Source organism: Urtica dioica, chromosome 7 (genome assembly GCF_054948205.1).
Source record: "Urtica dioica subsp. dioica isolate 48M chromosome 7, U.dioica_male_clone48M_v1_H2, whole genome shotgun sequence".
NCBI lineage: Eukaryota > Viridiplantae > Streptophyta > Magnoliopsida > Rosales > Urticaceae > Urtica > Urtica dioica.
Window position 1 is genome coordinate 25,822,808 of NC_142762.1, and position 12,755 is coordinate 25,835,562.

The following is a 12,755-nucleotide window of genomic DNA, read 5'->3' on the forward strand; positions in this document are numbered from 1 at the left end:
TGTGCAACTTTCTCATAACTACCCTTCTTCCTTAAGTAGTAGAAGGCAATGTTAATGTGTTGCGTAAAAGAAAGATGTTGATATGTTAAGAGTGAATGCATTAAGAAAAGGAAATTAATATTTGCACTTAGTGATAATGTAGTCACGAATTCCAGTGTCAAAATCATCAGTGACCACTTCGAAACTAAGTGTTGTGTAACACAAATCAGTGACAACTATGTCACTAAATACTGTGTTTGTCGCATTAAAAACCATTTTCAAAACAAACAATTAGGATTATTTGTATTATATCAAAGTCATAAAAACAATAAATAAGAAACTAGCACATCATTCATTGTCATTGATGATGATACAAACACATAAAAAAAGGTGATATTATTGTTTGGTTTCATGGACTTCGGGAAAATACCAAAATGCCAAAACATGAACCATAGTCACGAAAAAACACCATAACAAACATACTATTACATGCACACATTAAGTGAGCGGATATATCGGTCTTTGTTGTCCTTCGTGCTATGTTGTCACGAAAACACTGAACCAGTTTCTTAAAGATTTTACCTATTTCTTAAAGATTTTTGCGGCCTAAGTTTGATACATCTCTCCAAGTCACCCTTGGAAGGTTTATCCATTGGGTCGGATAGTGGATAGACCGATCGCTTCCGGAGTGATCTTGCAAACCTCTAAAGCGGAGCCAACAGAGGTGTAGACGTGTAATGCATGTTGGTGATTATGCACCCATATTAAATTGAGAGAGAATATCTCAGCCATTATTATTCTCTCTCTTATTTAATTAGTTACCTGATTTCTTTTCCACAAATCTTGCAACTAATTATAGAGAGAATATTGGGTATTTTCTACCCATAGTAGGCGCCCATATTGACTGGTACTGTGCCAAGGAATTTCAAATTTTACAATGTCCATAAGGCCCAACTTAAAATTGAATTAATTATTCACTTAATCCAACAATAAATAATTAATTCCAGAGACAAATTTCCGAATGAATGCTGCTAAACAATTTACAGTTGTGAGATTGTAATAATAATATTCACTATTACCAGAGAGTTCTTATCCGTCTTTATCAGAGCCGAATCGGGGACTATGGATCTAGCAATAGAAGCTTGACAAATCTTGGTATAATACTCAACTATGTAAGCCAAGATTGAACCTTCCTTTATACTAGAATTATATTTACCCATCGTGACGAGTGTCCACTCATCTAGTCAGTTCGTAATCAAGTTCCTCTAGACTCAACCCGTATCAAGAAAGGTCAATTATTCATTTATACATTTCTTGATACATATTTACCCTAAGCACCGTTGTTTCCCCAGAAAAAGATTCTTCCGAGCGTTACTTACTTCGAAAGTGCTAGCAATCTATCGGTTCTGGAATCAACCCTTAGGTGAGTGAACATTAACCTTATTTCAAGAACGCTGGATTCCGTATCTGTCAACCATTTTCTTCTCATATCATATTCTGAATTCCCAAGATATAAGTTTAATCAGCGTCTAAGTAGCCTTTAACGAAATGAGTCAAAGAAGCCGACGATATGGCCTAAAAGTCAATGATCACTTCAGGATTTAGATCAAGTCTCACTATGACCATCATAAGCGACCCCCGCTAGTGTGTCGTAATGGTACTTACACGACACATCTACAACCAAAGTCTGTCAAGTTCGTACACTTACCACAAGTACAGAATGCTCCCACTAAGTGATCAACCTTCACTCATGTTCCACATATATGATTTTAGATTCAGCTATCCAGACATGAATCAATCATTGATCATGTTTTAGTTCACCGCCCGAACTCATGTGCTCTACACGTTATTCAGTTTAATACGGAGGCTATGAAAGATAGTTGTTATTGATTCTGATTTCTTAACTCAATCCACTAATCATATGATGCTAATAAAATAAACTTCTTATCTAATTCAGTAATCATTCATGTTTTATTATCTTCAAGTGGGCAATGTTCCTAACAACGCTGACCGCCGATTGGCCTGAAGTCGATCTGGAAAATAATTAACAAATTAGTATAACACTAAAAGTTCTATATATAATTGAAAAATTATTACCTCGTAAAAGTGAATCCTTTGTAGATGGGATTCGAAGACCTTTCCTTCGACAACAGTCCATCTTTTAATCAATGGCGTTGCATTGGCATTCAACACTCAAGCAAACCGAAGTTCCACAAATTTGGGGATAGACTCGTAACTCCAAATTTGGAGCGAGATCTAGAAACCCGAAAGATGGAGTTTTGGGTTATTTCCGACGGATATGTTCTTTGCTTTCTCGTCGAAGGAGTTCACCGAGTCCAAGAAGTAGTCTCATACAACGTTTCCCCATGGATAGGTGTCAAATACCTCAGAGTCGTCCCTCATCTTAATGTAGCTCATGGTAGCAGTTTGATAGTCTTCTCATTTGCGAGGAGGACATTGTACATAAAGTGTAAGAGTAGAAGTCTCACTCTTTTCTCGTCACTCCATTGCTCGTTGACCTCTCTCGCAACTGCAGCAATGTTGCTATATTTTTGGCCGAGAACGCCTATGCATAACGTGTCATGATACAACACTTTATCAACCACATTCTCATACTCTTTCTGCACTCCGTAGGCATGATCAAATCTCAACCACGTGATCTTAGCGAAATGCTCCTTCGTGAACGTCATCGGTCGTCCACCGATCTCTATGAACAACGAGTCATTTGACGTGCCAGCCCCGTCAAAATATCCAACTCTTAATACTATGTTATTAATAATCCTGGAAGACTTGGTGAGTAAAGGCAAGTCTAGGGATTGTCTGAAACAAGATTTCTGGAATAGATTTATTTGAGGAGGTGTCATGCATGTCTCTTCCACGAAACCATTCAGGTTTCGGTGGAAGGTGAAATGATATCCCTTTTTCATATCTTGTTCTTCTATATGTCGGTTCCAACCCTATAATTAAATCATATAAATAAGGTCACTAAATTATTAACACATCACGAAAACAGATAAATTTAGTGACAACGTTGTCACGAAAACAATTGTTTCGTGACGATGCTGTCAAGAAATATTTGAATTTGGTTACAACATATTCACAAAATGATGTTGTCACGGAACGATGAAGTACTTTACTACGCGAACGTCGTTGTGTCACGAAATTACTACAATCACTAGATTTCGTTATAACAATGATCACGAAATCAATGAAAAATAACCAAAACACACAAACTAGAGCAACATCTTATCCTGCATTCTAACCAATACAAACCAGACCTATTTTAACATAAAAATGTAGTATATCAAGCCACATTTCTGCTAAATAACCATCGATGTATATATTATTAGGAAACTAGAAAAATTCATGATTGGAATTTCTGAAATACAGCACATTTCTAACATTTTCAATCAACACATTTTTACAAAATAGTCACGAAATTCGACAATCCACATTCATGAAAACCACAAAATCTCCATCAAAATCCATGGGAAACACACACAAAAAAAAAAAAAAAAAAAATCCAGACCTAATTATAAATAACTAACCTTCTGGGGTGGGTCTGTTCTGCACGAGGCCATGACGAATGCATCGACGTCAAACTCAGAGGAGAAAGACGATCCAGAGTCATTGGTTTTCTCGATTTTCTGACGTTGGGTAGAATATTTTGGAAGCGCTGATGGCCTTTTCTTCTTCGCCGTCGTCGATTTTTTCGTCACATGAGCCGCCTTCTTCTCGACTACGGCTTTGGCGTCATAACCCACTCGTTGACTCCGACGCAGCGTTGCATGTGTCTCAGGCGGATGATTTTTTGTGGGTGTTTGATGAGAATCGTATTTCGAAAGCTTTTTAGGGTTTGTGGGTTTCTTGGTTGGGGGATCAGATTTCTTCATTTCGGTTGGCGAAGGAGAGTGAATAAGAAGAAGACGGCGATTGGGTCGGCGAAGGTCCTTTGTGTCGGCGAAGGTCCTTTGTGTCGGCAAGGAAGGTGAGCTTTTTTTCTTTTCTTTTTTTTTCGCTTCGTGAGAAGATGAAGGTCACGAATCGGAGATGTCGAGAGAGAGCGAGTGAAGGGAACAAAAGAAAAAAATTGAAAAAATTACGTTAACGAAGAGAGAGAGATAGTATGGTTATTATGTGGGGCTCAGTGAGAAGTTAATTACTGTCCTAATTCAAATTAACATGTTATAATGAAAGCTGAAACGAGGGTAAAATTATCATTATAATTCGGCAAAGTGGGAGTAAAAATGGGAAGAAAAAAAATTCTCTTTTTGGTCTTATTTGTGACCTTACATAGTTGGAATAACACTCCAATTTCATCGAATCCTAGGCAAATTCTATTTCGATTTTTCCTCACCAGGCTCTCGCGTGAAAGAGACGTAATATCCTTACATGGGAAGATGTCCACTACGTAAAATATGTACATTTCTCATCATCGAATCTACACGCTACTCTTTATCATATTTTAATTTCTTTTAATAGGAGGACATATTAAGTCATGTATACGAGTATGACTTTACAATTACATAATAATCTTCCTGCTCCCGATAAGATGCATTCTTTATGTTATACAATGCATTTTATTTTATTTTTATGAAATTTATTACCATTTCAAGTAAGTGGCTTACTCATTTATAATCTTTTTAATTTTATTTGTTATGGTAGCCTAATTATAAACATATTGAGAGCGGGGAATATGTTCTCCTAAAAGATATATGCTCCCTTGAGAAAAAGAGAATAACTGAAACCAAGAGGACCAAGTTGCAAAGAGAGAGGTGTGGGAATAATAAATAATTAATAAAGAAGACAGAGAGAGAGAGAGCTTAGAGTCTACGTTAAACACGATGTGTCCGATCGTGGATATGCATAAATATAGATGTGGGATAACGGTGGTGATGATGATCAGAGTCAGCGAAAAACGACAAAGAAGGTGAGAGCAACCGCGGGAGAAGACGACGAGAGGCGTTATCTCTCTGACGACCACCCAGACCTCTCCGCCATCCCACCCTCGCCACGTGTCCTGCATCCCTTTCCTTAAAAATCTCAATTTTCTTCCAATCTCAATCTCCTCGAACCGAGCACCACCACCACCACCACCGAGTCTTCTCTTTTTCTTTTTCTTTCTCATTTTAATTCTCTCGTTCATTCTTCATTGCTTTGATCGAAGATGGACCACGCCGCCGATGCCCACAGGACGGACCTGATGACGATAACTCGGTACGTGCTGAACGAGCAGTCAAAGTACCCTGAGTCTCGCGGCGACTTCTCAATATTGCTTAACCACATCGTCCTCGGCTGCAAGTTCGTTTGCTCTGCCGTCAACAAGGTCCTTTTTCCTTTTTTATTATTATATTCTTTGTGGTCGTGTGGTGGGACAAACACCTGACAGAAAACTGGGTTTCTTGACAGGCAGGTCTGGCCAAACTCATTGGACTTGCTGGGGAGACCAATGTCCAGGTGCGCACTTTTTCATGGGTTGCTTTCTCAGCTGCGGATTTTTTTTCTTTTTTATGGGCCCAACCCAAACATCTCAGTTTTGTCATTGCTTGCGCGGCTGTGTCTTGAATTTTGAAACTTCCTCGTGCTCATGTGTTGTCTCTAGTTTTAAATCTGTTTTGCTTTCATTTTTTTTGTCCTTGTTCTGGTTAGTTTTTTTTTTTTTTTTTTTAAGTAAGGCTCTGGTTTTATCTTTTATTTGCAACTTAAAGGGTGAAGAGCAGAAGAAACTGGATGTGCTTTCGAACGAAGTTTTCATCAAGGCTTTAGTTAGCAGCGGCCGCACGGTAAGTCAGCTTCTTGTGATGATAATCCGAGACTGGTAAAAATGTCTTTTATTTTATTTTTTTAGTTCTTATATTGAGAGAATTTATGCTTCTTTGTGGTGTTGGCAGTGCATCCTCGTGTCCGAAGAAGATGAAGAGGCGACATTTGTGGAGCCATCGAAGCGTGGAAGGTACAGTGTTGTTTTCGATCCACTGGACGGCTCCTCCAACATTGATTGTGGTGTTTCCATCGGAACGGTATGAACTACTCTCTCATCTTTAACTGGACTCTCATATTACTATTAACATATAATTGATAATATCAGTAATCTGACGGAGAAAAAAACAATAATATTTGTTCATAGATTTTCGGGATTTATGCGTTGAAAGATGGAACAGAACCTACTCTGGACGAGGTCTTGCAGCCTGGGACGAACATGCTAGCTGCTGGCTATTGCATGTATGGAAGCTCTTGCACGGTACACCAAACATAATCTTTTCTTTCTCTTTTGTTTAAATTGCCTTCGCTTTGTGTCAAACGAGAGTACTAACAATGCTGGCAATATGGGACGGGCGTGACAGTCCGAGCCTGGACCGCCCCTTTTTAGCCAGATTGGGCTCGACCTACCCTGCTTTGGAATCGTTTGGTCTGGCCTGAGCCTGCCTAAATATAAGGGTCGGTCCAGGGAGGCTTATTTCTTCAGAGAAATGGGCCGGTCCTAGCCATGTTTTTAAATTTGAGCAAAAATTTTATAAACTGTAGAGCTATTTTAGTGACGTTTACTGTTATAAACTTTGTCGAACGAGATCTTTTTTGAAAATTGGAAAACAATGTAAAGGAGCACAAACCTTGTGATAAAATCTAATATAAATTTTGCACTAATAGTAAAACAAAAATATACTAATAGTAAGTGACAAGCAATTGATAGCTGTAGGCTTATTCGGGCCAAGCCCTTCCTTTATAATCGTGAATTGAATTCTTATTTCGGACGTAATCAGAGTCCGTTTTAAAATAACTGTTCGGAGTGAAATACTTACTGTTCGGAGTTTCCATTATGTTTCACTGCAGTTTGTGATGAGCACCGGATCTGGAGTTAATGGGTTCACGCTTGACCCGTCTCTTGGGGAGTTCATCTTAACCCACCCTGACATCAAGGTAGTCTATGCGTTTATTAACATGATTTGTGAAGTCTAAAGTTGTTGACGTCCTGGAAAAATTGCTTTCTTTTCTTAGTATGCATAAAAAATTTCACTCTGCCTTGTTTTCTGCAACAGATTCCGAAGAAAGGAAAAATCTATTCTGTGAATGAAGGAAATGCCAGAAACTGGGATGGTCCAACCACCAAGTACGTAACGTTCTATTCTGTAGTTTTCCCGCTCCTATAGAGGGTCAGCTTTGGTTTGACGTTTCTCTTACCAGGTACGTGGAGAGATGCAAATTCCCAACGGATGGTTCAGTTCCCAAGTCTCTGAGATACATCGGAAGGTATTCATAAATCATGATCAAGTCTTTGTGTAACACAGTTTTCAGAAAGCTAAAACAATCGATTGACAGTATGGTGGCTGATGTCCACCGCACATTGCTGTACGGTGGTATCTTTCTGTACCCTGGCGACAAGAAGAGCCCCAATGGGAAACTTCGGTATGTCAAGCTTGTTTACAATACAGAGCTTCTTATTCAAATTTTTAAATCTGATGTGAAACCGGTGTTTGGAAACTAGTGTTCTGTACGAAGTCTTCCCGATGTCATTCCTGGTGGAGCAAGCGGGAGGCCAGGCTTTCACAGGAAAGGAACGGGTAAGGACATCTTCTTATTATGCTCATCCCAAATGCCTAAATATGACAAAACTCATGTTCTCGGCCAATGATACTATCTGTCTTGTACAGAGCTTTATTGAGCCCAGTATTTTGTTTGGTTTGTCTCGAATGCTCGAGGGTGTTCAGAGGTTAGAGAGTTAGTAACTAGCGATCCATCGAAATCCTGGATGGGTTAAAATTGGAAATAAATAAAAAAAGTCTAGGGATGAAAAACTAGAGCATGGATATGTCATTGAGAAAGGATTACTGCTCTTTTAAACAAGAGCTGGCATATTAGGTTGATCTGATATGAGCAACAGCTTATACATACGTATTAACGTCGAATTTTGATTTATTCTAATTGGTCAGGCATTGGAATTGGTTCCCAAGAAGATACATGATCGATCTCCGATATTTCTTGGTAGCTATGATGATGTTGAGGAGATCAAAGCTCTGCACGCAGCTGAAGAACAAAAGTAACAATATATCTACAATTTTCCTCTGGTACAAGTAGATCTATCTCCTGAAGGTTGTTCTCGTACTAGTCTGAAATAATTCCTTAATCACCTTTTCATAAGATGAAACTGCTATGTAATTTAGGCAGTTTCTCGAAACGAACCAACAAGTTCTAATTCAAATATATTGTAATAAATAAGTTTTGATTCCCATTCATTCGATTTGATGCACTTTTCTCCCTGTGGTTTGCGATCAGGACTTGAATTTTTTAAGCGGGTTCCATCAATGACTACCCAAAGCAAATAACGAACAGGAAAAAAAAAATTATATATATATATATATATATTAGAAAACACAAAGCTTTAATGCTCTTGCTAAAGTTTAAAGCCTCACGAAATATATGATGAAGGTAAGAAGTTAAACCCTTGCACAAAATTACAATGAAGAGAACAGTAATTCTCCCCCTCACATTTCATGCCTATCACAAACAAATATCGCTCGCTCCACATACATGTGTATGGATTTTCAGCAGTAAATCAATACAGCAATAAAATAGACAAGTACAACACATCAATGGTTAAGATATAGCATTCACGAATAACATGTGACTATCTCAAATCAAACTAGCAAACTTCATTTCATTAGAAGCCATATCAAACAGGGCATAAGAGCTTGTCATCCTATTTCTTACATACCAATTGCCAATAAGTATATTTGCTTGAATTCGACAATAGGTAAGGAAAAAAAAAAGTACAGCAACACTGACAGTCTCTACTGAAATGGACCATCACCCACTCACATGTTAAAGAGTAGCAAACAATCAAGCCGTCCTTAGAGGCGGCGAAACGAGAATGACCCCATCCCCTCTGACAAACAGAAATGGCACTGTTCGCTTTGTAGTCTGTAATATTAAAAACATGAAGCAGATGAGTTGCCAAACTTCTATAGTAAGGATGAACAAGTGTCTAAGAAGTGACCGAAAGAAACCCAGTAATATTTTCATTCGTATTTACTATTTCCCTGACATACTATGCATTTCTCACTTTCTCAGACTGCATAGTATGCCCATGCTAACATGCTTTAAAACAGAAACACAGAGATCTTTCTAAGGCTTCTCAGGCTTGGCCAGAGAAGTATATTGAAATTCATCCCTTAAGTCGTGCCAATCACTATTGAACTAAGCGGCCAAACTGTGGTATCAAGTTCCCTATGAATTGCTTCAAAACTACCCACAATTTATGCCTACTATCAAATTCAAATTATGTTACCCGTTTTACTTGGAAACAATAAATCAACTCAAACATACATACCCGAACAATCTCTTCATATGTTTCGTCATCAATTTCCACAGTCGTTACAATTTCTTCAACGTCCCCCAGAATCATGTTTAAATGTTGATCATATGCCTGCAGAACCCACGAAACAAACCCCATAAGGAATTGAAAAAATTCTACTCAGACTCAAAAATTTCAAAATTCATAGAACAACGGCAAAGTGACCAGAGCTGTATATTTTGCAGAAACATTAATTGTCGACGCGTATCTATGAGAAACTAAGAAATTTTCAAAATAGTCAGCAAAAGTCCAATCACTTCGAAAAAGAAAAACGAAACCCTAAAAAGGTATAATAGAGTACATGAAGCTTGCCGCGAAGCTCGCGGTCGGAGCGGAGCTTGACGTAGATGCGTTCATCGAGACTCAGCCGTATCAGATCCAATGGCTCCTTCACTGCGCTCTCTTCCTCCGCCGTCGCCATTATCTCACTCGCTCGTGTATAATATGTGTTCTCAAACTTTGCAACTTTGAACTTTTCAGCGGAAGGTGAAAAAGTACTTAAATTTTTTTCCCAAAAATCTACTTATATATCTAATATTTTTTTCGACTACAAAAAAACATAAATTATAGAGAAATTGTCTAATTTCCCACCAATTTCATAACATTTTCTCACTTTCCACCAAAAGACTAATTTTTCCCAAAATGCCACCATCTATGTCAACAATGTTGACATTTATTTTTGCCCTTCACTATGAGATGTCAACATTGTTGACATATGTCAACAATGTTAACATCTCGGTGGCATTTTGGGAAAAATTAGTCTTTTGGTGGAAAGTGGGAAAATGTTATGAAATTTGTGACAAATGAGGCAATTTCTCTAAATTATACCGTAAGTAACTAATTTGTTAGGCCGTTAAATTGAATGAATAAACACGGAACAACTTCAGATTTAATGAACAAATAATATATTTTTTTAAACTAATCAAATATCAATTATATAATTTTATTATACAAAAAATTCACAAGAGAAAAAAAAATTCTCCTCTTTAGTATAAGAAAATCATTATTTTTTTCTTAAAATTAAATAAAGTTAATTATATCATATTATAATAAATAAAAATAAGGTTACAATTAGGTATATAATGTTACAATTTTACTTTACCATTTTTTTTTATCTAAAATAGTATTTAGATTTAGAAGACAAAACAATTAAGAGAAATTGCTCAAACTACTACCTTATCACTAATTTTTTCCAAAAATTCATCAAAGTATAATTTTGGCCAAAAATACAAGTTGGTCACTTGTAAAAAACCAAGTTTACCCTCCACTTTAAATTTTCTTTCAATCTCACACATACCCTCTCATACCTCATTTAATACCATCATTTAATCCATTCTGAATTAAACTTTTTATCTCTCTCTCTCTCTCTCTCTCTCTCTCTCTCTCTCTCTCTCTCTCTCTCTCTCTCGTCAGAAAAGAGCTCAAAGCTCAAAACCAAAAGAGAACCAAAACCCTAGATTTGAGCTCACTCAATCCTTGCCAAAGTTGAGCTGACTCAAACCCTTGGATTTGAGCTCTGACACGCTCAAGGAAGCACGAACAAAGCTCATAGATCCGGTCACGACGAAGACCGTAGCTCCGACCAAGCACGTAGCTCCGATCCTCGCCTAAGGTTAGTTTTGTTTTTAGTTTTATCAAACTTTTCTTTCGTTTTTGTGTATGTTTATTCTGGGTATGTTTAAATTTGGGGCAAAAATAAGGTTTTCGTGATTCTGGGTAAGTTTTGAAGTTGTTTAGCGAAGTTCGTAAGTTTCGTCAGATGTCAACAGTTGACGTCAACAATTGATGTCAACAGTTGACATCTATTGTTGAGATCTTATGTCAACAGTTGATGTCATCTGTTGACATATATTGTTGATGTCTAATGTCAACAGTTGACATCAACTGTTGACGTCAATTGTTGACATTTGATGTCAACAATTACTAACTTTGGATTTCTTCTTGATTTGTACAGTGATGGCGAAAATTTATTATTCAAGCAAGATGGTGCTTTGGTTGAACCTGGTCGGTATCATGAGAAAAGTCTTTCGAAATTATGGTGTCGTCCGAAGTGAACTTCGCTAGCTTTGTTCAATACCTTTATGCCATCGAATCCCCTTATGCCATCAATACTCGAGGATGGGTGTGATTCGGTCCCAACTCATGAATCGGCAATTCGTTCTACATTAGGATTGGATGACTATTTTTTTATACTTTGTTCAGACTACTTTTTTTAATTTATTATGCTTTGTTCATACTACTTTTGTTAAAGAGTCTATTTGTTTAATTCATTATGCTTTTTGTTCAAACTACTTTTGTTAAAGAGAATCTCTTTTGTGCAGACTACTTGTTGACCTCAACTATTGACGTTGATGTCAACAATTGACGTCAACTGTTGACATCAATGTCAACAGCATCAATGTCAACAATTGACGTCAACTGTTGATATCAATGTCAACAATTGACGTCAATTGTTGACATCAATGTCAACAGCATCAATGTCAACAATTGACGTCAAAACCATTAAAAAACAACTACAGATTGATAATTGATATATTGTTGATATTCATTAAACATGCTATCAAAAGCATACCAAAATATTAAGATATGAGTAGTACGTGAACAACATTGCTATCAAAAGCATACCAAAAGATTAAGATAAGAGTAGTACATGAAACACATTGCTATCTATTGTTTACATTGTTTCCTGATTGTCATAAATCTCCATGTCCGATCCAACATGGGTCGCTAACTTCACTGCCCCGTGCCGATATAAGTCGATCGTGAACTTTTGCCGGTGCATGTACATATCCTCTTGTTTGACATCTTGCAGATCTAAGCCGTGAGACATAAATGTAGAATTGAGTGTCGTACCTGATCACCAAGTCATTCTTCTTCGGTCCAGAGGTCATAGTAAAATGTCTTCAATTTGATTTCAACTTCTGTGAAATTCCATCCCTATGACAATTTATCTTCTAGTGGCTTATACCAATCCCTCTCCTCATCTTTCTTCAGCCCACTCTCCATTACAGTGACGTCCTCAAATTAAGCTAGTGAAGTTCACTTCGGACGACACCATAATTCCGAAAGATCTTTTCTCATGATATCGACCAGGTTCAACCAAAGTACCACCTTGCTTGAATAATAAATAAATTTCCGCCATCATTGTACAAATCAATAAGAAATCCAAAGTTAGTAATTGTTGACATCAGATGTCAACAGTTGACGTCAACAGTTGACGTCAACAGTTGATGACAACTGTTGACGTCAACAGTTGATGTCAACTGTTGACATTATACATCAACAATATATGTCAACATGTGACATCAACTGTTGACATAATATGTCAACAATTGATGTCAACTGTTGACGTCTGACGAAACTTACGAACTTCGCTAAACAACTTCAAAAATTACCCAGAATCACGAAAACCTTATTTTTGCCCCAA

At 37.4% G+C, this 12,755-nt stretch overlaps 2 protein-coding genes across 2 annotated transcripts; one reads left to right on the forward strand and one right to left on the reverse strand.

Moving 5' to 3' along the window:
* Positions 1-4,783: 4,783 nt before the first annotated feature.
* On the forward strand, positions 4,784-8,210 carry FBP (Inositol monophosphatase family protein). The gene is made up of 11 exons (XM_089619458.1): positions 4,784-5,305; positions 5,389-5,436; positions 5,688-5,762; positions 5,871-5,999; positions 6,107-6,220; positions 6,811-6,897; positions 7,017-7,087; positions 7,162-7,227; positions 7,297-7,383; positions 7,463-7,538; positions 7,908-8,210. The coding sequence occupies exons 1-11, from the start codon at positions 5,147-5,149 to the stop codon at positions 8,016-8,018; spliced, it is 1,023 nt and encodes a 340-aa protein (XP_089475584.1). The 5' UTR covers positions 4,784-5,146; the 3' UTR covers positions 8,019-8,210.
* Positions 8,211-8,547: 337 nt separating this feature from the next.
* On the reverse strand, positions 8,548-9,822 carry LOC149390549 (sm-like protein LSM3A). Its single transcript, XM_089620287.1, has 3 exons — positions 9,630-9,822; positions 9,305-9,400; positions 8,548-8,895 (listed from the first exon to the last, which is right to left on the reverse strand). The coding sequence occupies exons 1-3, from the start codon at positions 9,747-9,749 to the stop codon at positions 8,815-8,817; spliced, it is 297 nt and encodes a 98-aa protein (XP_089476413.1). The 5' UTR covers positions 9,750-9,822; the 3' UTR covers positions 8,548-8,814.
* Between the last annotated feature and the right edge of the window lie 2,933 nt (positions 9,823-12,755).